General features: G+C 52.0%; 1 protein-coding gene and 1 long non-coding RNA gene across 34 annotated transcripts in view; both read left to right on the forward strand.

Annotated features, from left to right (window-relative positions):
• LOC143956926 (uncharacterized) overlaps nucleotides 1-25,712 on the forward strand; it is a 91,134-nt gene that overhangs the window by 11,884 nt on the left and 53,538 nt on the right. The window lies entirely within an intron of this gene.
• LOC143956976 (uncharacterized) overlaps nucleotides 4,252-25,712 on the forward strand; it is a 66,364-nt gene continuing 44,903 nt past the window's right edge. Inside the window, exons 1-2 of the mRNA XM_077467151.1 lie at nucleotides 4,252-4,937; nucleotides 6,703-6,775. Coding sequence (XP_077323277.1) covers nucleotides 4,252-4,937; nucleotides 6,703-6,775 — 759 coding nt within the window. The remainder of the gene's footprint in view (nucleotides 4,938-6,702; nucleotides 6,776-25,712) is intronic.

Consider the following 25,712-nt stretch of genomic DNA (forward strand, 5'->3'; position numbering starts at 1 on the left):
GATTTCAAATGTTCGAGTCCCATAGACTTTAATGGGGTTCCAAAGTTCATAGGAATTTCCGGTCTGTTCAAAGGTTCTGGTGCGAACCGAACTGGGGGGTGTTTGGCTCATCCCTACCTACCAACCAACAATACCCCTCCCCCACAGACTGGCTCCAGTAGGTGCTCATGTGGTACACAGATCAGTCCTGTCAATGTAAGAAGGCTCTCCTAACGACAACTCGTTATGTGTATAGAAGACTCCTGTCCACAGAATCCCTTCCCTCCAATCCTCACCATCATGGGGAAGAGCAAAGATCTGTCAGAGGAGGTCGGGGAGAAGATTGGAGACCTGCACAAGGCTGGAATGGGCTACAAGACCATCAGCAAGAAGCTTGGTGAGAGGAGACGAGTGCCGGAGAGATTATTCACAAATGGAAGAAATACAAAATAACCATCAATTGTCCTCAGTCTGGAGCTCCATGGAAGATTTCTCCTCATGGGGTGAGGATGGTCATGAGAAAAGTGAGGGATCCGCCCAGAACTACACAGGGAGGAGCTTGTGAAGGATCTCAAGGCAGTTGGGACCCCAGTCACCAAACAAACCATTGGTGACACAATACGCCACCATGGATTGAAATCCTGCAGTGCCCGCAAGGTCCTCCTCCTCAGGAAGACACACGTACAGGTCCCCCTCCTCGGGAAGACACATGGACAGGTCCCCCTCCTCGGGAAGACACATGGACAGGTCCCCCTCCTCGGGAAGACACATGGACAGGTCCCCCTCCTCAGGAAGACACATGTACAGGTCTCCCTCCTCAGGAAGACACATTTACAGGTCCCCCTCCTCAGGAAGACACATGTACAGGTCCCCTCCTCAGGAAGACACATGTACAGGTCCTCCGCCTCAGGAAGACACATGGACAGGTCCCCCTCCTCAGGAAGACACATGTACAGGCCCCCTCCTCGGGAAGACGCATGTACAGGTCCCCCTCCTCAGGAAGACGCATGTACAGGTCCCCCTCCTCGGGAAGAGACATGTACAGATCCCACTCCTCGGGAAGACACATGTACAGGTCCCCCTCCTCGGGAAGACACATGTACAGGTCCCCCTCCTCGGGAAGACACATGTACAGGTCCCCCTCCTCGGGAAGACACATGGACAGGTCCCCCTCCTCGGGAAGAAGCATGTACAGGCCCCCTCCTTGGGAAGACGCATGTACAGGTCCCCCTCCTCAGGAAGACACATGTACAGGTCCCCCTCCTCAGGAAGACACATGTACAGGTCCCCCTCCTCAGGAAGACGCATGTACAGGTCCCCCTCCTCAGGAAGACGCATGTACAGGTCCTCCTCCTCGGGAAGACATATGGACAGGTCCCCCTCCTCAGGAAGACACATGTACAGGTCCTCCTCCTCGGGAAGACACATGGACAGGTCCCCCTCCTCAGGAAGACACATGTACAGGTCCCCTCCTCAGGAAGACACATGTACAGGTCCCCCTCCTCAGGAAGACACATGTACAGCTCCATCTGAAGTTTGAACATCTAAATGATTCAGAAAATGATCAGGAGTAAGTGCTGTAGTCAAATGAGACCAAAATTCAGCTCTTTGGCATTAACTCGACTCGCCATGTTTGGAGGAAAAAAAAATGCTGACTGTGACCCTAAGAACACCATCCTTACCTTCCATCCTTACCTTACCATCCTTGTGACTACACACGGAGGTGGGCACATGATGCTTTCGGGCTGTTTCTCTGCTAAAGGTCCAGGCCAAATTTGCCACATCGAGGGGCCAATGGATGGGACCATGTATTGTAAAATCTTGGATGATCATGAGATTCTTCTTCCATCAATCAGAACACTGAAGATGGGTCATGGATGGGTCTTCCAGCATGACAATGACCCAAAACATACCCCCAAAGCAACAAAGGAGTGGCTCAAGAAGAAGCACGTGTTTTTTTTCTGGATTTTTGGTTGATTTTCTGTCTCTATCATATAAAATACACCTATGATAAAAATTATAGACCCTTCATTTCTATGTAAGTGGGCAAAACTTACACAACCTGCAGGGGGGCAAATCAGTATTTTCCCCACTGTAGACAGATGGATGATAGATAGATAGATAGATAGATAGATAGATAGATAGATAGATAGATAGATAGATAGATAGATTTATTAATAGAAATACTCCTATCCCATCCTTGAGGTGGGATCATAAGGACATCAGCTTATGGATGCTCCTTATGACCTCAGCTAGGCCGATGAGTCAGTTTTTTCAAGGGAGGGCCGGTGGGTCAACCAACCCGGAACAATCGGCCACAAGAAAGAAAGGGGTGCGTTAGCAATTCAATGAGGGCTCCTTCAAGTTTGGGGGGGGTCGTGCAAATACAAGCAGGAATGCTCTGGCTGTGGAGGAGGACACCCCATGTCCCGCTGCTTCAAACAAGGGAAAGGTAGGACAGGAGATGCTGTTGGTAAGGGGGACAATGCCGGTGAGAGTGGAAAGGATGCAGCCTTTCCTCGATAGGTGCCCGGATAGGGAGGTGGCGCAATTGCTGGCCCCCGGGGGTTTTCAGAGGGATTTCGGATTCCATCGCAGCTGGTCAACACTCCCCCGTTGGCACACAATTTGCGGTCCGCGATGCAACACGCTGGGGTGGTGTCGGATAAACGAAAAAAGGAGGTGGCGCTGGGACACATGGGGTGTCCCTTCCCCATGATGCCAATACCGGTATTGGCGGTGTCACCATTGGGGGTAGTGCCTAAAAAGGAGACTAATAAATTCAGGCTCATCCATCATCTGTCATTTCCGAAAGGGGGTTCGGTAAACGATGCCATTGACCCGGAGATTTGCGCTGTGTCTTATACATCGTTTGATGCAGTGTTATTCTGGGTGAGGGAATATGAGAAGGGCGCACTGATGGCAAAAACTGATATAGAGTCAGCTTTCCGTTTGCTCCCGGTCCATCCGGATAGCTTTTGTTGGTTAGGCTGTCACTGGCAGGAAGAGTTCTACGTGGACAGGTGCTTGCCCATGGGATGTTCTATATCCTGTGCATTGTTTGAACAGTTTAGTTCATTCATTGAGTGGGTGGTTTGGGACGTCGCGGGAATGAATTCAATCATGCACTATTTGGACGATTTCCTCTGCGTGGACCCGCCTGCCTCGGAGGTTTGCGCGGTCTTGTTAGCCATGTTGGAACACATCGCTGAGAAGTTAGGAGTTCCCTTAGCCCCGGACAAGACTGAGGGTCCGACGACGGTGTTGAGTTTTTTGGGCATTGTGCTGGACTCTGAGAGGATGGAATGTAGCCTGCCAGAGGAGATCCGGGGATCATCATGGAATTACGCAAGGTGCAACTTAGAACGTTGCGTGTCGCATCTTGCCGATGGGGAGGGTATTTTGCCGATGGCTTTCGGCGAGTACCACGAGGGTTACATCCACCAAGCACTGTGTGTGCTTGGTAAGGGGCTCATAGAGAAGATCTGGTGACATGGCACACATTCCTGGCTAACTTCAATGGCAGGGCGCTGTGGATGTCGGGCCTGTTAGCAACTTTGACCTGGAACTGTACACAGATGCGGCGGGGGCAGCGGGCTTCGGGGATTTTTTCCAGGGTAAGTGGAGCGCAGGGCCTTGGCCGGAATCATGGAAGGAGGCAGGGCTCATGAAGAACATGTTACTGTTGGAACTGTTTCCGGTGGTGCTAGAATGGAATTGTGGGGGGAGGCTTTCAGGAATTTGAAAGTTAGTTTCCATGGGGATAACTTGGGGGGGGGTACAGGTGATCAACAAGGTATCGGCGGCACCGCTGCCAGTAGTCAGGTTGCTCAGGCACCTGGTACTACGCTGTCTTCAGTTGAACGTGTTCATCTATGCTGCGCATCTCCCGGGAGTGGAAAACGTCATTGCTGATGCATTGTCTCGATTTCAGTGGGACAGGTTTCAGGAGTTGGCACCAGGGGCGGAACAGTACGGGGTCCCTTGTCCAGAGTGGCTGTGGAGGATTGCCTTGGACGAGTAGCAGGATGGATCAGACGGTTGGTGAGCGAAACGACGTGGTCAGCATACAATAGGGATGGGTTGAATGGGTAGCCCTCGTGCAACAGGTCACGAAAGGACAGAAAGAACAGGACCTCCGTTTACTAGTTTTATATTTTGTTTCAAGGAATTTGGAGGCCGGGGTGTCAGTGTCTGGTCTGGATTAAAAATTGGCTGGGTTTGTATGAATGTGGGGAGCGTGCTGGTCGTCTGTTGGCCTACTTGGCGCACATGGATCAACGGCCCCCCACGGTGGTCTCCTTGCGGGGCTCTAACGGTACGCTGATTACTGATCCTGATGCGGTGGCAGAGGAGTTTAGAACATTTTATGCATCATTGTACTCCTCGGTGACCACCGCTGCTGGAGACGAGGTGGACGGGCTTCTCGAAACCCTTGACCTGCCCTCAATCACGCCGGCTCAGGTGGCCCTTTTAGAGGCCCCTATTAGTACTGATGATATCGCGGAGGCGATGTCCCTGCTAAACAAGTCCAAAGCTCCTGGTTCGGACGGGCTTCCCCTTGAATTTTATCTAAAATATGCTGATACCCTGACCCCTAGGTTGCAAGAACTATTCTCTCATATATTCGAGTCAGAATCTCTCCCTCCCTCAATGTGTGAGGCTTATATAGTCCTCATCCCCAAGCCCGGGAAAGACTTGGAGCTCCCCGAGTCTTATAGGCCCATTTCCTTACTCCAGTTGGACATCAAGATCCTGGCCAAGGTCCTGGCTACCCGTCTGAATGCGGTTATCCTAGATCTGATCCATCCCGACCAGACGGGGTTTATGCCATCCAAAAACACGGCTTACAATTTGCGTCGGTTGCATATGAATCTGCAAGCGGAACATGATCTGATAGGAACTAGAGCCGTGGTGTCTCTGGACGCAGCCAAAGCATTCGATTCAGTGGAGTGGAGGTATTTGTGGAGCTGTCTTCGGCGCTTTGGCTTCGGACCCCGCTTTATTAAGTGGATACGCCTCCTGTACAGCGGCCCTTGTGCCAGGATCTTGGTTAATGGGCGGGTGACGTCCCCTTTCCCTCTTTCTCGGGGTACCAGACAGGGCTGCCCCTTGTCCCCATTGTTGTATGCCATAGCGGTGGAGCCGCTCGCGGCGGCTCTCAGGGGACACTCTGGTATTAGGGGGCTTGAATGTGGCAGCCTGGAGGAGAGGATTAGCCTGTATGCAGATGACATGTTGCTGTATCTGGCGGATACAGGCCCCTCCCTCCGGGCAGCTCTTGAAACGATCCAACTATTTGGAGCATACTCGGGGCTTAAGATCAACTGGGAGAAATCCCAAATTCTGCCCATGGATCTGGGTGTCCCCTCCGAGGTTGAGGCGTCCGCTCCCCTCCTGAGGGTGAGTAAGATAAAATATTTAGGTATCTATGTCACCAGATCCCCTGAGGATTACACCAGGCTAAATATAGATCCCCTGGTGGCATCCCTTAAGGTTAGAATCAAGGCGTGGGCCAAGCTCCCTTTGGGCGTTCTGGGGCGAATAAACCTTGTAAAAATGATTATTCTACCCGGGTTTTTATACGTGTTTTGGCACTCCCCTGTTTATTTACCCCTACGACTGTTTAAATCCATAGAAGCCCTACTCAATTCCTTTATTTGGGGCTCACAGCGACATAAATTATCGTGGCAAGCATTGAAGTGCCCTAGGGATCTGGGGGGGGGCGGCCCTGCCGGACTTTGCCTTGTACTACCTGGCGGCCCAGGTGTCCCACTTTTACCACCTGGACAAACAGGACAGGGATAAGTACTTAACACTTCTTTGCCCCAGGCGTGGATACTCCATCACCCATCCCTTCCAGGTGATATTTAGAGCCTGTGCCTCAGCGGCATTTCGGGGGAACCGCAGGGGACTCCTTTACGCACATTGCAGGATCTGGGAGGTGGTTGGTAGGAAGCTGGTTTTTCCTGAGACCCACTCCCACACCCCGCTTTGGGACAACCCCGGTTTGGACGAATTGCATCTGCTTCCGGGATACTCGATTTGGCTCATGCATGGAATTAGATTCCTTTCTGATCTATATCGAGATCGGGTCCTGAAATCGTTTCAGGAGCTCAAGGAGGAGTTTGCACTCCCGAACTCCATGCTCTACAGGTACCTCCAGCTTCGCCATGCTCTCCAGGCACAATTCGGGCAATCTTCGCCTGGGGTGGGCAGCCTGGCGGTGGTGGACGTGCTCTTGGGGCAAGACCCACGTAAATTGATTTCTAGTATATACAACCTTTTGATCAGACCCCCAGCGATTGTCTTGACAGAGGCCCTTAGGGGGAGATGGTTGGAGGATGTTGGAGGACTTGAGGATGATGAGTGGGAGGAAGCCCTGGACGCTGGAAAAAAGGTCTCGCCTAAACTCTCGGATCGCTTCACCCACCTCAATATTTTACATAGAACCTATTTGACACCGGCACGCATTGCTAAATATAAACCAGAGTACAGCCCCCTCTGCCCCAGGTGTGGTAGTTTACAAAGCACTTTTTTTCATATCCTGTGGTCTTGCCCGGTGATCCAGTGTTTCTGGTCTCAAATTGTTGGATTTATCCACGATAAAATGGGGTCCCCTCTGACGCTGTGCCCCAAGCAGTGCCTTTTGGGAATTTTCCCTGATCCGGACTCGGACAAGTACCACAAGATTTTTCTACATGAGTCTTTGCTTCTGGCTAGGCTACTGGTGGCGAGAAAGTGGCTACAAGTCCAGCCCCCCACGCTTCAGGAATGGGTGGCTGCGATTAATCAGGTACTCCCATATAAGAAAGAACTGTATGCTCACAGGGGCTGTCATGCTAAATATGCTAAAGTCTGGGATGTATGGTTGAATGAGGCTGCTACCTGTGATGAGCCTCCCTCATAGGGCTGGGTGCTCCTGTGTACTTGGCCTGGGGGGGGGCCGGCGCTGCGCTGTGCAATGATGATTTCACAATGCTGCTACTTGTGATCCCCTGATGTAGTGTCTCCTAGAATTCGCCTTCTGGACTGGGTCTCCTGGCTATTTATGTTTGCACTATTTTGTCTTTATATTTTATTTCTTTTAGTTCATTGCTCATATTGATGTGCTGGGGACCTGCGCGCCCCCCCTGCCGCACAAAATGTACTTATTCTCACTCTCCCACTGTCGTGATCATTGTACTGACCAATGTCTGTATATTACCTTTTTGTTCTTCTTGTATTCTCAATAAACCACCACGCTGTTTGTAAAAAAAAAAAAATTGGCTGGGTTGGCGTTTTGGTTCAAGTTCAAGGGTTTTCCGGATATGACCAAGGATTTTTGGGTGAGACAGGCAATGAAGGGTTACAGGCGTTCTCAATCAGGCAGGCATTCGAGGCGCCCAGTTTCGTTGGAGCTCCTGGGTAGGTTATTGGGTCAATTGACGATTACATGTTCATCAGAATACGAGGTGGCCTTGTTCAAAGCTGCATTTGCATTGGCATTTTTTGGGGCGTTTCGGAATAGTGAACTAGCAAGTCCCTAAAAGAAGGAACATGGGGGGTTAGGAGTGTCGGAAGTGGTGTGCGAGGGGGACAGGATGTCCATATTGGTGCGCAAATCAAAAACGGATCAGCGGGGCAAGGGAAGGACGGTGCAGGTTTTTTCACTGCCCGGCTCACCATTGTGCCCAATAGAATTGGTGCGGGGTTTCTTATCCTTACTCCCCGCAGTAGGGGGGGTCTTTATTGGTGCACCAGGATGGGCTGTCCTTCTCGCGATTTCAATTTGTTGCAGTTTTTAGAAAGTGTTTGGAGGCTTTGGGTTTTTCCTCTCACTCATTCCGCATAGGGGCAGCTAGAGAAGCAGTTAGATGGGGATTAGATGAGGCTGCTGTAAAACGGATTGGGGGATGGGACTCTAGGAGGTTTAAATCGTATGTTCGCCCTCACCTCTTGACTGTTTAAGGAAGGAGGAGGTAGGGGTAACAGAGTACGTTGTATTTTGTGTTTTAGGTCAATATTGACTGTGTTGGGGGTTGTTTTTTCTTCTCTTCCTTTCTTGTAGGAAGAACACAGGGCCTGGTCTGGATAGTAGGCCACTCATATCTATGTTGGGGGGCTAGGAGAGGTGATGCTCATCCAGAAAGGAGGCAGCTTGGTTTTTCCAGACAGGATGCATGTATTAAATGGCTGGGGGTGCCGGGCATGCTTTGGGGCAGGGCGGTGTCGGAGGTACATAGATTTGCACGCCTGGACAGGCCTACAGATGTGTTGGTACTACACTTGGGGGGCAATGATCTAGGCAGCAGGACAATGTTGGATTTGGTGAGGGATATTAAATTCGACTTTTGCCAGCTCCGCCTTGCCCTTCCCACACATGATCATAGTGTGGTCAGACATGGTGGCCAGGACCTCTTGGAGGTTGGCAAGATCGATAGAGAAGATCAGTAGGGCAAGGAAGGAAGTGAAAAAGGAGGTCAGTGGTTTCGTGGTCAGGAATGGGGGGTTGGCAATGCGGCACCTGGAATTAGAAGTGGACACTTGGCATTATTTGAAGAGAGTTGGAGTTCACCTGAACGATGTGGGGATTGACTTGTGGTCCTTGGGTCTGCAGGATGGAATACAGTGAGCTTTAAGAGTTTGGCAGGGCACACAAGGGTAAGGCGTTACCCTTGTGTGCTGTGGGGTGTTGTTGGTCTTTGTGGATGAAGGATTAACCCCAGATATGGAAGAGTTCAGGACCTATAGGTGGTATGGTACCCGTGGGTGGTGGTCCAGCTAACAGTGGTTTTAGCTGGAAGTTGGTTATCCGGTGCACTGTGGTCAGTGGTTTTGCCTCTGAGCTAGCAGGTCAGCTTGAGGCCTATTTTAGTTTTAAGGTACCGCAGTGCCGTAATGGATCTGGTGGTAAGATTGGTGGGTTTTTCCTGCAAAGACCAACGGGAGGAGTTTAACGGAAGAGGTGGCTTACTACTTTATTCAGTTATGTTAATTTATGTTAATTTTATTTGAATATTTTATAATAAAGAGAATTGACTGCTACGGCCAATGTTTACTCCAGATTGGTGTGGTCTCATTTTCTGGGGTTAAGTTACGGGGAACGCAGCAGTTGGAGGTATGGTTATGGTAGCAATAAGTAAGACACATCTGTTATACAATGGTCAAGGGTTATAGGGGAAGGTGAGAACCTCCACCATGGCAACCATAGAGGAATTAGAATAATTGGGAATGGCTTTGGGCCCCAGAGTACAATATACATTCTAATGGGCTGCGCATGGCTTGGGGGGGGGGGGGGGGGGGGCATACAAAGATGGAAGACCCACATCAAAGTGTTTGAAATAAAACATATCTCTATTACCTCAGCCGCCATGCATATTGTAGCCTGCCTTGACAAACACGATAGTTACAGAATGAAACAATCTGTATGGTTGCTATAGGGCAACACAGGCAGTTCCTATTGCAGAAATGTAGCAGGAAACCTATACAGAGAGAAATATGCAGTCAGCCAATGTAGACCTTCTTAAAATTCCTGGCAGCTTCTGACTTCAGTACTTCCCGAGTTCTAGCTGGAGAGGTCCAAATGAAATGCATATTTGACATGTCAGTGACGGAAATATGGCAGCGGTGAGGTCAGCACACCGGAGTGGTAAGAGTTAAGTCAAGAGTTAAAGTTGGAAAACCAAATCCAATAATTGCTAAGCATGATAATCTGTGAATGTAAAGTCCAATAATCGATAAACATGATAATCTTTGGATGTGAAGTCCAATAATCCATAACATGATAATCTGTGAGACTTTTACACAGTGTGGCCACATACAGAGGCCCAACATGCAGGGAGCACCTTCCGGCATTCTGGAGCACCCAGGACAATTCTGACATTTCTCTCCTACATGTAAAAATCATCATTTATTTGCAAGAAAATTATGTAGAACCCCAAAATATTATATATTTTTTTTAGCAAAGACCCTGGAGAATACAATGGCAGTCGTTGCAACTTTTTATTTTGTACGGTATTTGCGCAGCAATTTTTCAAACGTTTTGTGCTTTACAAAAAACAAAACAGTAAGGTTAGCCCAATGTTTTTGCATAATGTGAAAGATGAAGTTATGCCGAGTAAATAGACACCTACTATGTCACACTTCAAAATTGCACACGCTTGTGGAATGGCGCCAAACTTCGCTACTTAAAAATCCCCATAGGCGACACTTTAATTTTTTTTTTACTGGTTACATGTTTTGAGTTACAGAGGAGGTCTAGGGCTAGAATTATTGCTCTCGCTCTAATGTACGTAGCGATACCTCACATGTGTGGTTTGAACACCTTTTTGCGCATGCGTTCGCTTCTGCATGTGAGCACGCGGGGACAGGGGCGATTTAAAGAAAATTATTGTTCATTTTACTTAATTTATTTTAGTTTGACACTTTTTTCCCAAAAATATTTTTTTTGATCACTTTTATTCCTATTACAAGGAATGTAAACATCCCTTGTAATAGGAATATGGCATGACAGGTCCTCTTTACAGTGAGATCTGGGGGGGGTCAATAAGGCCCCACATCTCACCTCTAGGCTGGGAAGCCTGAAATAAAAAAAATAAAAAAAACGATCCTGGCTTCGATCGTAGCTGTGAGTCGGTAGAAGCACCGGAGGGTGGCGGGGGGGGGGGGGGGTGTCCTGTAGCTACACCCATCATTCAGATATCCCAGAACAAAGTCAAGGACGTCATATAACAGCTGGCAGGCGGGAAGTGGTTAAAACACTTTTTTTTTTTAACACAAAGTTGTCCATTTATACAATACATAGCATGTACATAGCAAAAATGACACCCCAAAATATATTTTCCTGCTCCTCCCGAGTATGGCGATACCACATGTGGGAGACTCCCACAGCCTGGCCACATACAGAGGCCGAGTACAGCCGAGAATGGCTGAGCATGGCAGGGTATTGCAGAGAATTGCAGAGTATTGCTGAGTATTGTGGGGTATTGCAGAGTATTGCAGAGTATTGCAGAGAATTGCAGAGAATTGCAGAGTATTGCAGAGTATTGCAGAGTATTGCTGAGTATTGCTGAGTATTGCTGAGTATTGCAGAGAATTGCAGAGTATTGCAGAGAATTGCAGAGTATTGCAGAGAATTGCAGAGAATTGCAGAGTATTGCAGAGTATTGCAGAGAATTGCAGAGTATTGCAGAGAATTGCAGAGTATTGCAGAGAATTGCAGAGTATTGCTGAGTATTGCTGAGTATTGCTGAGTATTGCTGAGTATTGTGGGGTATTGCAGAGAATTGCAGGGTATTGTGGGGTATCGCAGGGTATTGTGGGGTATCGCAGGGTATTGTGGGGTATCGCAGGGTATTGCTGAGCATGGAGGGATGGCTGAGCATGGATGGTTGGATGTGACTGCAATTGTCACAGAGCAGCGCTGTGGGCACTACAGATCCAGCCCACAGCGCTGCTGCCATCCACTCCCCTCCCCTCCACTGTACAGATCGGTACACAGAGAGGAGAGAGGGTGACATGACGCCGGTTTGTTTTTATTAATTTGACGGAGCGATCACGTGGTAAACGGCCGTTTACTGTGATCCAGAGGGCCCGGCGGTCACGGATGTTCTCTGATGCGCACGCCAGGGGGCGTGCGAGAGCGGAATTCTGGGAGGACGTCACTGTACGCCCTCCCAGAGTTAAGCAGCCGTCATTCTGATATGGGCGGGTTGCTAAGTGGTTAATTGACATGTAATATCCCCGCCCCCATTGCATTTAGCTGTTTAGTAAGCTCTGAGGAGGAGGGGGAGTGGCCTGTCACTGTGTATACGCCCACATGTGTGACTCTATAGTCACATGGGCTGCTCACATGTGATAGGGAGGAAATGCTCAGCATAGAAACTCACTGAGAACTGAGCATGTGCAGAGCGGCCACCACTGCTCTGCAAAATCCCCAACTGCACTGGGGACATGGACAGGAGGGGGAGATAGAGAGCAGCGGGATCAACCAGGATTATTGCAGAATACAGAAGCGGAATGTCATAGTGACGAGTGAGGATGACCAGCATGGAATACGCCGATTATTGCGAGATTTTTATGATGGGGGTTTAGTGACAGAGAGCTGCGTTCATTAATATCTTTCTCATCTGATTGGAGATCGGCTTCAAAGATTTGAATGAAACATTTTAAGTTGAATTTTCAGGAAGAGTTTGGGAGATTCGGAATGACTGACAGGTAAAGGTATGTGTCAGATCAGGACATACACTCTACAATGGGGGATGGGTTCCGGTAATGGAGAGAACGCAGAGATATTGGGAGGAGTGACTCAGCGAGAGGCGGAGCCTTCAATGAACAGGTAGGACAGGTAGGACATGGAATATACAAGGGACGAGAACATGTTCCGGGGACAAGGGTTGTAACCATAGAACTGTAATGTAATCCAATAAATTATCATCTATAATGTAGCAATAAAACCAATGTCATGTACAGCAGGAGTGGGCGGATCTAATTTATTGCACCCGTGGAAGAGGAACATATTGGGTGTCGGTGGCCGGATGGGGACATTTCTGAGGTTCTTACATTTTCTAGATGTCTGTCTGGCCTGTAACAGTCAGCCACGTGTGGAAGAATACTAACAACTAGGACCTGTGTGGGACTCCTCCCATGCATGTCGTAGCTGAATAAGTGTGAAGAAGGGTAACAAGCTGCGCTCTACTGGTGCAATAGAAGAATTTCATGATGTGCTCCGATTACAGGATCCCTGAGGATTCCGAGGACCTCCAGAGTTCCCGGTAATGAGACTGGGTGTGTCCTCTGACCACAAGGGTATTCTATCCCCTGTGTTTGGAGTGGCTGGTGATGCGTCTTTCTGCCAGATACCTGAGAGCTAAAAGGGCAATGATACCCGCCAGTTATCTGTTGTTCAGAGTTTGACTCAGAATGACCTGACTACTCTCCTGCCAGTTACCTGCCTCAGCACCTGCCTGACCGTGACTGCTCTCTCGTCTGCTGCCTGCCTCGACCCCTGCCTGACCCTTACTGTCATCTCATCTGCTGCCTGCCTGGACCTCACTGCTCTCTCTCGTCTGCTGCCTGCCTCGACTTCTGCCTGGACCTGACTGCTCTCTCGTCTGCTGCCTGCCTCAACCCCTACCTGGCCCTGACTGCTCTCTCGTCTACTACCTGCCTCAACCCCTGCCTGGACCTGACTGCCATCTCATCTGCTGCCTGCCTCAACCCTTGCCTGGACCTGACTGCCATCTCATCTGCTGCCTGCCTGGACCTCACTGCTCTCTCTCGTCTGCTGCCTGCCTCGACTCCTGCCTGGACCTGACTGCTCTCTCGTCTGCTGCCTGCCTCAACCCCTACCTGGCCCTGACTGCTCTCTCGTCTACTACCTGCCTCAACCCCTGCCTGGACCTGACTGCCATCTCATCTGCTGCCTGCCTTAACCCTTGCCTGGACCTGACTGCCATCTCATCTGCTGCCTGTTTGGACCTCACTTCTCTCTCTCGTCTGCTGCCTGCCTCGACTCCTGCCTGGACCTGACTGCTCTCTCATCTGCTGCCTGCCTCGATTCCTGCCTGGACCTGACTGCTCTCTCGTCTGCTGCCTGCCTCAACCCCTACCTGGCCCTGACTGCTCTCTCGTCTACTACCTGCCTCAACCCCTGCCTGGACCTGACTGCCATCTCATCTGCTGCCTGCCTCAACCCTTGCCTGGACCTGACTGCCATCTCATCTGCTGCCTGCCTGGACCTCACTGCTCTCTCTCGTCTGCTGCCTGCCTCGACTCCTGCCTGGACCTGACTGCTCTCTCGTCTGCTGCCTGCCTCAACCCCTACCTGGCCCTGACTGCTCTCTCGTCTACTACCTGCCTCAACCCCTGCCTGGACCTGACTGCCATCTCATCTGCTGCCTGCCTCGACCCTTGCCTGGACCTGACTGCCATCTCATCTGCTGCTTGCCTGGACCTCACTGCTCTCTCTCGTCTGCTGCCTGCCTCGACTCCTGCCTGGACCTGACTGCTCTCTCGTCTGCTGCCTGCCTCAACCCCTACCTGGACCTGACTGCTCTCTCGTCTGCTGCCTGCCTCAACCCCTACCTGGCCCTGACTGCTCTCTCGTCTACTACCTGCCTCAACCCCTGCCTGGACCTGACTGCCATCTCATCTGCTGCCTGCCTCGACCCTTGCCTGGACCTGACTGCCATCTCATCTGCTGCCTGCCTGGACCTCACTGCTCTCTCTCGTCTGCTGCCTGCCTCGACTCCTGCCTGGACCTGACTGCTCTCTTGTCTGCTGCCTGCCTCAACCCCTACCTGGACCTGACTGCTCTCTCGTCTGCTGCCTGCCTCAACCCCTACCTGGACTTGACTGCTCTCTCATCTGCTGCCTGCCTCGACCCTTGCCTGGACCTGACTGCCATCTCATCTGCTGCCTGCCTCAACCCCTGCCTGGACCTGACTGCTCTCTTGTTTGCTGCTTGCCTTGTCTCCTGCCTGGAACTGACTGCTCTCTCGTCTGCTGCCTGCCTCAACCCCTACCTGGACCTGACTGCTCTCTCGTCTGCTGCCTGCCTCGACCCTTGCCTGGACCTGTCTGCCATCTCATCTGCTGTCTGCCTCAACCCCTGCCTGGACCTGACTGCTCTCTCGTTTGCTGCCTGATTCGATTCCTGCCTGCTCTTTCATCTACTGCCTGCCTCGAGCCCTGACTTGACCTGAATAATCTATTGCCTGCTGCTAGCCTCCATCCTGACTGGCCCTGACTGCTCTCTCATTTGCTGCCTGCTTTGACCCCTGCTTGAACCTGACTGCTCTCTCATCTGCTGCCTGCCTCAACCCATGCCTGGACCTGACTGCTCTCTCATCTGCTGCTTGCCTCGACCCTTGCCTGGACCTTCCTACCATCCCCGTGCCGATTTCCCGGGTCTGCACACCCGCTGAGCCCATTATGAGGGGTTCCCACTATCCCTGTGCTGAGTTCCCGGGTCTGTACGCCCGCTGTGCCCATTATGAGGAGTTCCCACCATCCCTGTGCTGAGTTCCCGGGTCTGTACACCCGCTGTGCCCATTATGAGGAGTTCCCACCATCCCTGTGCTGAGTTCCCGGGTCTGTACACCCGCTGTGCCCATTATGAGGAGTTCTCACCACCCCTGTGCTGAGTTCCTGGGTCTGTACACCCGCTGTGCCCATTATGAGGGGTTCCCACCATCCCTGTGCTGAGTTCCTGGGTCTGTACACCCGCTGTGCCCATTATGAGGGGTTCTCACCATCCCTGTGCTGAGTTCCTGGGTCTGTACACCCGCTGTGCCCATTATGAGGGGTTCCCACCATCCCTGTGCCGAGTTCCCGGGTCTGTACACCCGCTGTGCCCATTATGAGGGGTTCTCACCACCCCTGTGCCGAGTTCCCGGGTCTGTACGCCTGCTGTGCCCATTATGAGGGGTTTTTACCACCCCTGTGCTGAGTTCCCGGGTCTGTACACCCGCTGTGCCCATTATGAGGGGTTCCCACCATCCCTGTGCCGAGTTCCCGGGTCTGTACACCCGCTGTGCCCATTATGAGGGGTTCCCACCATCCCTGTGCCGAGTTCCCGGGTCTGTACCCCCGCTATGCCCATTATGAGGGGTTCCCACCATCTCTGTGCTGAGTTCCCGGGTCTGTACACCCGCTGTGCCCATTATGAGGGGTTCTCACCACCCCTGTGCTGAGTTCCTGGGTCTGTACACCCGCTATGCCCATTATGAGGGGTTCCCACCATCTCTGTGCTGAGTTCCCGGGTCTGTACACCCGCTGTGCCCATTATGAGGGGTTCTCACCACCCCTGTGCTGAGTTCCCAGGTCTGTACACCCGCTGTGCCCATTATGAGGGGTTCTCACCATCCCTGTGCTGAGTTCCTGGGTCTGTACACCCGCTGTGCCCATTATGAGGGGTTCCCACCATCCCTGTGCTGAGTTCCCGGGTCTGGTCACCCGCTGTGCCCATTATGAGGGGTTCCCACCATCCCTGTGCTGAGTTCCCGGGTCTGGTCACCCGCTGTGCCCATTATGAGGGGTTCCCACCATCCCTGTGCTGAGTTCCCGGGTCTGGTCACCCGCTGTGCCCATTATGAGGGGTTCCCACCATCCCTGTGCCGAGTTCCCGGGTCTGTACACCCGCTGTGCCCATTATGAGGGGTTCTCACCATCCCTATGCCGAGTTCCTGGGTCTGTACCCCCGCTATGCCCATTATGAGGGGTTCCCACCATCTCTGTGCTGAGTTCCCGGGTCTGTACACCCGCTGTGCCCATTATGAGGGGTTCCCACCATCCCTGTGCTGAGTTCCCGGGTCTGTACACCCGCTGTGCCCATTATGAGGGGTTCTCACCACCCCTGTGCTGAGTTCCTGGGTCTGTACACCCGCTATGCCCATTATGAGGGGTTCCCACCATCTCTGTGCTGAGTTCCCGGGTCTGTACACCCGCTGTGCCCATTATGAGGGGTTCTCACCACCCCTGTGCTGAGTTCCTGGGTCTGTACACCCGCTGTGCCCATTATGAGGGGTTCCCACCACCCCTGTGCTGAGTTCCCAGGTCTGTACACCCGCTGTGCCCATTATGAGGGGTTCTCACCATCCCTGTGCTGAGTTCCCGGGTCTGTACACCCGCTTTGCCCATTATGAGGGGTTCCCACCATCCCTGTGCCGAGTTCCTGGGTCTGTACACCCGCTGTGCCCATTATGAGGGGTTCCCACCATCCCTGTGCTGAGTTCCCGGGTCTGTACACCCGCTGTGTCCATTATGAGGGGTTCCCACCATCCCTGTGCTGAGTTCCCGGGTCTGGTCACCCACTGTGCCCATTATGAGGGGTTCCCACCATCCCTGTGCCGAGTTCCCGGGTCTGTACCCCCGCTATGCCCATTATGAGGGGTTCCCACCATCTCTGTGCTGAGTTCCCGGGTCTGTACACCCGCTGTGCCCATTATGAGGGGTTCTCACCACCCCTGTGCTGAGTTCCTGGGTCTGTGCATCCGCTGTGCCCATTATGAGGGGTTCCCACCATCCCTGTGCTGAGTTCCCGGGTCTGTACACCCGCTGTGCCCATTATGAGGGGTTCCCACCATCCCTGTGCTGAGTTCCCGGTTCTGTACACCCGCTGTGCCCATTATGAGGGGTTCTCACCATCCCTGTGCTGAGTTCCCGGGTCTGTACACCCGCTGTGCCCATTATGAGGGGTTCCCACCATCCCTGTGCCGAGTTCCCGGGTCTGTACACCCGCTGTGCCCATTATGAGGGGTTCTCACCACCCCTGTGCCGAGTTCCCGGGTCTGTACGCCTGCTGTGCCCATTATGAGGGGTTTTTACCACCCCTGTGCTGAGTTCCCGGGTCTGTACACCCGCTGTGCCCATTATGAGGGGTTCCCACCATCCCTGTGCCGAGTTCCCGGGTCTGTACACCCGCTGTGCCCATTATGAGGGGTTCCCACCATCCCTGTGCCGAGTTCCCGGGTCTGTACCCCCGCTATGCCCATTATGAGGGGTTCCCACCATCTCTGTGCTGAGTTCCCGGGTCTGTACACCCGCTGTGCCCATTATGAGGGGTTCTCACCATCCCTGTGCTGAGTTCCCGGGTCTGTACACCCGCTGTGCCCATTATGAGGGGTTCCCACCATCCCTGTGCTGAGTTCCTGGGTCTGTACACCCGCTGTGCCCATCATGAGGGGTTCCCACCATCCCTGTGCTGAGTTCCTGGGTCTGTACACCCACTGTGCCCATCATGAGGGGTTCCCACCATCCCTGTGCTGAGTTCCTGGGTCTGTACACCCACTGTGCCCATCATGAGGGGTTCCCACCATCCCTGTGCTGAGTTCCCGGGTCTGTACACCCACTGTGCCCATTATGAGGGGTTCCCACCATCCCTGTGCTGAGTTTCCGGGTCTGTACACCCGCTGTGCCTATTATGAGGGGTTCCCACCATCCCTGTGCTGAGTTCCCGGGTCTGTACACCCGCTGTACCCATTAAGTGGGGTTCCCACCACCCCTGTGCTGAGTTCCCGGGTCTGTGCATCCGCTGTGCCCATTATGAGGGGTTCCCACCATCCCTGTGCTGAGTTCCCGGGTCTGTACACCCGCTGTGCCCATTATGAGGGGTTCCCACCATCCCTGTGCTGAGTTCCCGGTTCTGTACACCCGCTGTGCCCATTATGAGGGGTTCTCACCATCCCTGTGCTGAGTTCCCGGGTCTGTACACCCGCTGTGCCCATTATGAGGGGTTCCCACCATCCCTGTGCCGAGTTCCCGGGTCTGTACACCCGCTGTGCCCATTATGAGGGGTTCTCACCACCCCTGTGCCGAGTTCCCGGGTCTGTACGCCTGCTGTGCCCATTATGAGGGGTTTTTACCACCCCTGTGCTGAGTTCCCGGGTCTGTACACCCGCTGTGCCCATTATGAGGGGTTCCCACCATCCCTGTGCCGAGTTCCCGGGTCTGTACACCCGCTGTGCCCATTATGAGGGGTTCCCACCATCCCTGTGCCGAGTTCCCGGGTCTGTACCCCCGCTATGCCCATTATGAGGGGTTCCCACCATCTCTGTGCTGAGTTCCCGGGTCTGTACACCCGCTGTGCCCATTATGAGGGGTTCTCACCACCCCTGTGCTGAGTTCCTGGGTCTGTACACCCGCTATGCCCATTATGAGGGGTTCCCACCATCTCTGTGCTGAGTTCCCGGGTCTGTACACCCGCTGTGCCCATTATGAGGGGTTCTCACCACCCCTGTGCTGAGTTCCCAGGTCTGTACACCCGCTGTGCCCATTATGAGGGGTTCTCACCATCCCTGTGCTGAGTTCCTGGGTCTGTACACCCGCTGTGCCCATTATGAGGGGTTCCCACCATCCCTGTGCTGAGTTCCCGGGTCTGGTCACCCGCTGTGCCCATTATGAGGGGTTCCCACCATCCCTGTGCTGAGTTCCCGGGTCTGGTCACCCGCTGTGCCCATTATGAGGGGTTCCCACCATCCCTGTGCTGAGTTCCCGGGTCTGGTCACCCGCTGTGCCCATTATGAGGGGTTCCCACCATCCCTGTGCCGAGTTCCCGGGTCTGTACACCCGCTGTGCCCATTATGAGGGGTTCTCACCATCCCTATGCCGAGTTCCTGGGTCTGTACCCCCGCTATGCCCATTATGAGGGGTTCCCACCATCTCTGTGCTGAGTTCCCGGGTCTGTACACCCGCTGTGCCCATTATGAGGGGTTCCCACCATCCCTGTGCTGAGTTCCCGGGTCTGTACACCCGCTGTGCCCATTATGAGGGGTTCTCACCACCCCTGTGCTGAGTTCCTGGGTCTGTACACCCGCTATGCCCATTATGAGGGGTTCCCACCATCTCTGTGCTGAGTTCCCGGGTCTGTACACCCGCTGTGCCCATTATGAGGGGTTCTCACCACCCCTGTGCTGAGTTCCTGGGTCTGTACACCCGCTGTGCCCATTATGAGGGGTTCCCACCACCCCTGTGCTGAGTTCCCAGGTCTGTACACCCGCTGTGCCCATTATGAGGGGTTCTCACCATCCCTGTGCTGAGTTCCCGGGTCTGTACACCCGCTTTGCCCATTATGAGGGGTTCCCACCATCCCTGTGCCGAGTTCCTGGGTCTGTACACCCGCTGTGCCCATTATGAGGGGTTCCCACCATCCCTGTGCTGAGTTCCCGGGTCTGTACACCCGCTGTGTCCATTATGAGGGGTTAATTTTGTTTATTGAAAATCTTACAAACAACAACTTATATACAATAAAAACATAATAAATAAATAAAACATATTTACAAAATAATTGAATACAATTATACAAACCAGAAAGAACAAGAACAAAATAAACAGTGCAAAACAAATTGCACACAACATAATACCTACGGGAGAGCCAGACTAAGGAACATCACCGTCACCATGCATGTAGCCTTTTATCAAAATTATATTGGATCTGAAAATCTAAGGGAGTGAAAGAAGAATACAAAGAAAGCCGCACACCCCGAGATCAACAGGCAGCAGCTACAGAGCCCTGATATTCCTCCACGCCTTTATCCAGGCCTCCTGCTGCCACCTGTCTTTCTCAAGACCCCGAATCTTCCCAACCTCACCCAGAATGTTCTCCACCACCACTTCCACAGGGAGGATTTTACCCCGTAAGGATACCTGACACCGTGCGCTCCACGTGAAATAACGGACTACTAAACTAACTAAAAAAAGTGTTTCCAAATCATAATCCCGACGAGTCTGGAAAGCCCCATACACCCACTCTGCATAACTCATATGGGGGAGGAAGGGTATACTCAGAGCCCTCCCCACCCTCTTGTACACCTCTATATTAAAAGGGCACTGAAGTAGAAAGTGATCCATGGACTCCACCACTCCTCCACACTCCACTCTCGGGCAGCCCCGATCACTCATGGAAAGAAACTTCAAGTTGCCCTTCACATATAGTTTTCCATGAAAGGCAAGCCAAGCCTGATCCCTAAACTTCATTGGGATTCTCTCCAAATTAATCAACCGCAAACCCACCCCCAAAACCAGGCTTGGGCAATCCCTCAGGGCCAGTGGCTCGCAAAAAACAGAGCTCATGATCCGCTTCTCAAGAAGTTTCCTTGGAAGAGATCTGACTTCCCCTGCCGTTACTTGCCACTGCCGAAGCATTTTCAAACACGGGGCAACATAAGCCGGGAGCTTATCATGCTTGACCCTCAGGCTTTTCACTGGCCCACCATTTTCCCAGTCTCGCAGAAAGGGCCTAAACCAGGACTGGAAAATACCAACCCACCCAGGCGGTCTCTCTGCCAACATGTTACCAAGATTGTACTTCACAAACATCAGAGAGAAAAAGACTACAGGGTTGATCATCCCTAGACCACCCTCCCGCCTAGAAAGGTAAGTCACATTCCTTTTGACAAGGTTTATTCTGTTCCCCCATAACAGCTGGAAGAAACAAGTATAGACCCTGGTATAGAGAGAAGCTGGCAAAACGCAAACAAAACTGACATATAGAAAAATCGGAATCAGGTAAGTCTTGATCAGATCAACCTTTTCCCTCAAGGAAAGCTGCCAACCTTTCCAGCTTGCCACCTTGGCATCGGCATTCTCCAGCCTGTTCACCCAATTTGCATGACCATAGTCACCTGGGCCAAATTCAATGCCTAGAACTCTAATTTTTTGCTGGGGCTCCGGGAAGTCATCCGGGAGAACAAAGCTCTCACCTTCCACACCCATCCAGAAAGCTTCACACTTGTCCTGGTTGACCTTTGAACCTGATGCCTCTGAATACCGTGTTATCACTGAGACCACCTCCTGCGCCTCCCCAGTCCCAGAGACAAAAACAGAAACATCATCAGCATAGGCCACAACCTTCAAAGGAGGCTCACCAGCGATGCCCAAAGGTACCCCACACAATGGCCCATTCTCCAGCCTTCTGATGAAGGGGTCAATTGCAAATGCATATAACAGAGGACTCAATGGGCACCCCTGACGCACACCCGAGCCAACCACAAAGGGCTGCCCGACCCAACCATTAACTAGCGGAAAGCTTTCAGCCCCTTTGTACAAGATCTTAAGCCAATCAATGAAACCCCCCTCCAGGCCATATCTGCCAAGAAGGAGCCATAAGTACTCATGATTAACCCGATCAAAGGCCTTAGCCTGATCCAATGTCAGCAAAAATTTACCCCAACCAGCAGCCCTACAACGCTCCAAGGCCTCCCGGACGGCTAACACTGCTGAGAAAGTGCTTCTACCTTGGACCGAACAGTGCTGGTGGTGGGATAACAAACTGCCTGCCACTGGTGATAATCGCCAGAAAAAAATCTTTGCCAGTATCTTTCTATCGACATTAAGAAGGCTAATGGGGCGCCAATTCTCAATAATCGAAGGATCTTTACCCTTTGACAGAAGGATCACTGCAGATTGCCTCATGGAGGGAGGGAGAGAACCCTCCTGCAAACAGCCATTAAAAACCTCCGCAAGGTAGGGAGCCAGGATCGTCTTAAAACATTTATAAAACTCAGCTGTCAACCCATCTGGCCCTGGCGTTTTCTTGATGGCCAGTTTATCAATAGCCTGGACTACCTCATCTGCAGTGATTTCATCTGTCAAATTCATCAAAGGAACATTACTTTCCAGTCCTGGTGTAGAGTCCAAAAAACCCAACATCCTTGTCCGATCAAGGTTCCTTCCTCCCAGGAGATCGGCATAGTATGACCTGACAACCTCCAGGATCCCTGACCTAGACTTCGTCAGAGAGCCCGTACTGTCCTTCAGGCCATGGACCGTCTTAACTGCTACGCTCTGTTTACAGTTCTGGTAAGGGTCAGGCGAATGGTATTTCCCGTAATCCCTCTCCTGAACCAAAGAGGCGTGCCGGTCATATTCATGTCTCCTAAGGAGGAGCTTCACCTCAGAGATCGCCCCAGAATCTCCTCCATTCGAAACAAGGCGGTCAAGTTTCCTCCGCAAACGCTGGTAGGTGATATACTTATCTTGCTGCTTCTTTCTTCCTATGGCCTTGAAAAGCCTAACAGTCCGCTGTTTTACAAGCTCCCACCATTCTGACTTGCTGTTGCAAAAGTCTAGGATCGTTACCTGTGCTTGAAAAAAGTCCTCAAAGGATTGTCTTACTCTCTCGTCTTCCAGGAGGGCCGAATTCAATCTCCAGATACCCCTCCCCCTAGGTGGCATGTCTGAGGCATTCAGAGTCACAGATAGAATACAGTGATCAGAAAACTCCACTGCCCGGCACACAGGTGCCGAAAAAGCAGAGTCTCCCTTTAAAAAAAACCTATCTATCCTACTCTGACTACTACCTCTCTGAAAAGTGAACCCCGTGCTGTCTGGGCAACGCTTAATGTGCGCATCTACCAGACCTGCTTCCCTAACTATCGCATTGAGAAAAAGGGTGTCATAGCCCAGCTTATCTCTGAAACCTCTCCTGTCTTTAGACCTAGTAATGGTGTTAAAATCACCTCCAAAGATAACCTGCTGGGCCGTAAAAAGAAAAGGCTTAATCTTTGTAAAGAGGCATTTCCTGTCCCACTTCGTCTGGGGACCATAGATGTTAATCAGGCGCAAGTCCTGCCCCCTTACAGAGACGTCCAAGACCATGCATCTCCCAATCTCTACCTCAATTACCCGCCGGCACGTTACCATACCAGAAAAAAGGACTGCAACCCCGCTGTAAGGCTCGGCCGCAAGAGACCAAAATGAGGGACCACGTCTCCACTCCTTCTTTGCCAGATGTATATCAGCCAGACTACTCAGATGGGTCTCTTGTAAAAACAAAATGTCAGCATCAAACTCGCTGAGCAAAAATAAGGCCATATGACGAGCGCTTACTGATCTCAAGCTGGCAACATTAATGGTTGCCACTTTTAACGGAGTGGGAACTGCCATTAGGGTAATTGAGGTAGACGTTTCTTAGCCTGACTACTCCCTCTCCCTGGAGAACCAGCACGCTTTGTTGCGCCCTGGCACTCATCGTCCATAGAGGACGCTGAACTGAACGAGTCCCACTCATCATCATCATCATCCGACAGGACCTTAAACTTATTTTCCAAAGGCAAAACTACAGGATTTAAGGGAACTGAACCCCTTTTTTTCCTTCTTTTGCCCCTCCTCCTCCTATCCTCCAACCACTCCATATCATCTTTGGATAAACCACAACCAGCCTCCCCACACCTACCCTCCCCTTCAACCCCCTCCCCCCCACTCTCCCTTCCCTTATCTACCACCAGACCAGCCTCCCCACTATTTTCCCCACTCCTCTGGCCCCCACGATCTGCAATAGGAACCCTGCAGCGTCGGGGGAGGGGGACTGGCACCACACCTGATGCACCAGCCTCAGCACCTCTTGCTGCCTCTGCAATTTTAGAAGACACAGAAGGATTGGACACAGAAGGATTGGACACAGAAGGATTGGACACATTCTTGGCAACTGAAACTTTACATACAGGCTGGGAGGACACAGACACATTGGGTACTGGCACAGACTGGGGAACCACAGACTGGGGAGACACAGACCCATTGGGTATGGGCACAGACTGGGGAGACACAGACACATTGGGTATTGGCACAGACTGGGGAGACACATTGGGTATTGGCACAGACTGGGGAGACACATTGGGTATGGGCACAGACTCCGATGGAATCACAGGCCCTCCAGCTGATGAGCTCTGTGCATCCTCCATGTCCAGACGGAAGAACTCTCTCATGAGCTCCGGCTTGTTGTGCATTGCCTCAGGACACTGACTATAAGGATGTCCCACTGCATTGCACAGATTACACCTGATAATATTACAATCCTTTGCCAAATGCCCTATACCCTGACACAGAGAGCACTTCATCACTGGACAGGAGGATGCAAGATGCCCTTTATCTCCACATTTATTGCAGAGCTTTGGCTGGCCCGGGTAGAAGATGGTCAGCCTGTCCCTCCCCAGGAAAGCTGAGGATGGCAGATGTTGGACAACATTATCAATAACCTTTAGTTTCAGCTGCACAGACCATCCCCCTGTCCATATTCCCCGATCGTCCAAAATCTTTCTCAGGGGGCTCAGGACGTCCCCATACCTCCTCAACCATACAGTCAGATCCCCTTGGGGTATGGATTCATTGCGCACAAGTATTGTCACCATCTTAATGAGGGGCTGGCGGGAAATAAGTTTGGGGATGAGCCCTTTCCAGTCCGGCAGGCCCCTACACACGTGTTCAAACTTCTCCCAAAATATGTCCAAAGACTCGGGACGGATAAAGGACAAATCATATTCATAGGAACCTGCCGGACTGATCAGGGCGAAGATATCCGCAGGCCTAAACCCCATCTGCAGGATTTTATCCACCACCACCCTCCTATGTGGGGGGTTTCCATCACCTTCCCATTTCAATTGTACAACATTCCTCCTTTTAAACAGGGAGAAAGATAAAACGTCCCCATGCTCCTTCCCTGCTAGTTCCCCCTTCCCAGATCCTGTGGCAGCAACACCAGCATAAGTTTTTCTTCCAGCTTTTGCAGTCTTGTCCTCAGATACATTCAAACCTGCTGGCAGAGAGTCTGAATCAGCTGGGATAGCAGTCTTCTGATTAGCAGGACCCACCCCCTCCCCCGAACACTCAGCTTCAATCCTGGGAGCCGTCACAGTCTTGGCTGCTGCAGACTCCTGGAGAGCTGTAGTACTACTGCTCCCAGCATCACCTCCACCATTCACAGGAACAGCCGCTGTGCCTGGTCCAGGCAAAGTCACTGTATTGTCCATGGACCTCTCTGCAGACTGAAGCTGACAGTTACTAGCAGATGTTATTGCTTGCTGTACATTGTCTATGGGTCTGGGCTGACTGTCTGCAGTACCACAACCCTCAGCAGGCCCATTGTTATTAAAGATCCCACCATCCTGCACACACACAGTACCTGCAGCTGCTCTCTCCACAGGTCTTTCCTCCACAGGGCTGGGAATGGTGTCCATCTTCTCCTCCTCACCTTCCTGGGGAGCTGAATCTGGACTGGCCTCCAGTTTGTTGATCAAATCCAACATGTCAGAACCTTCAACCTCCTGCACGGATGTTCCACATTGCTGGGGAGGGAAGGGGACAGAGGCCTCCGCCATTGAGGGTTCAGCAGGTGTCTGAGATGTTGAAGAGCTGGGCTCATCCTCCGGGCCCACTTTCTCACTCTCTGCTTCCATCTCCTCGCTCTCCATGCAGGAAGAGGCTCCTTTCCTCATTTGATTAAATCGCTCCTCATTTTTATATTTTTCTTTAAAAGC

This window comes from Lithobates pipiens, unplaced genomic scaffold, assembly GCF_037356315.1.
Source record: "Lithobates pipiens isolate NorthernLeopardFrog02 unplaced genomic scaffold, aLitPip1_a1.2 Scaffold_47, whole genome shotgun sequence".
In the NCBI taxonomy this organism is placed as follows: domain Eukaryota; kingdom Metazoa; phylum Chordata; class Amphibia; order Anura; family Ranidae; genus Lithobates; species Lithobates pipiens.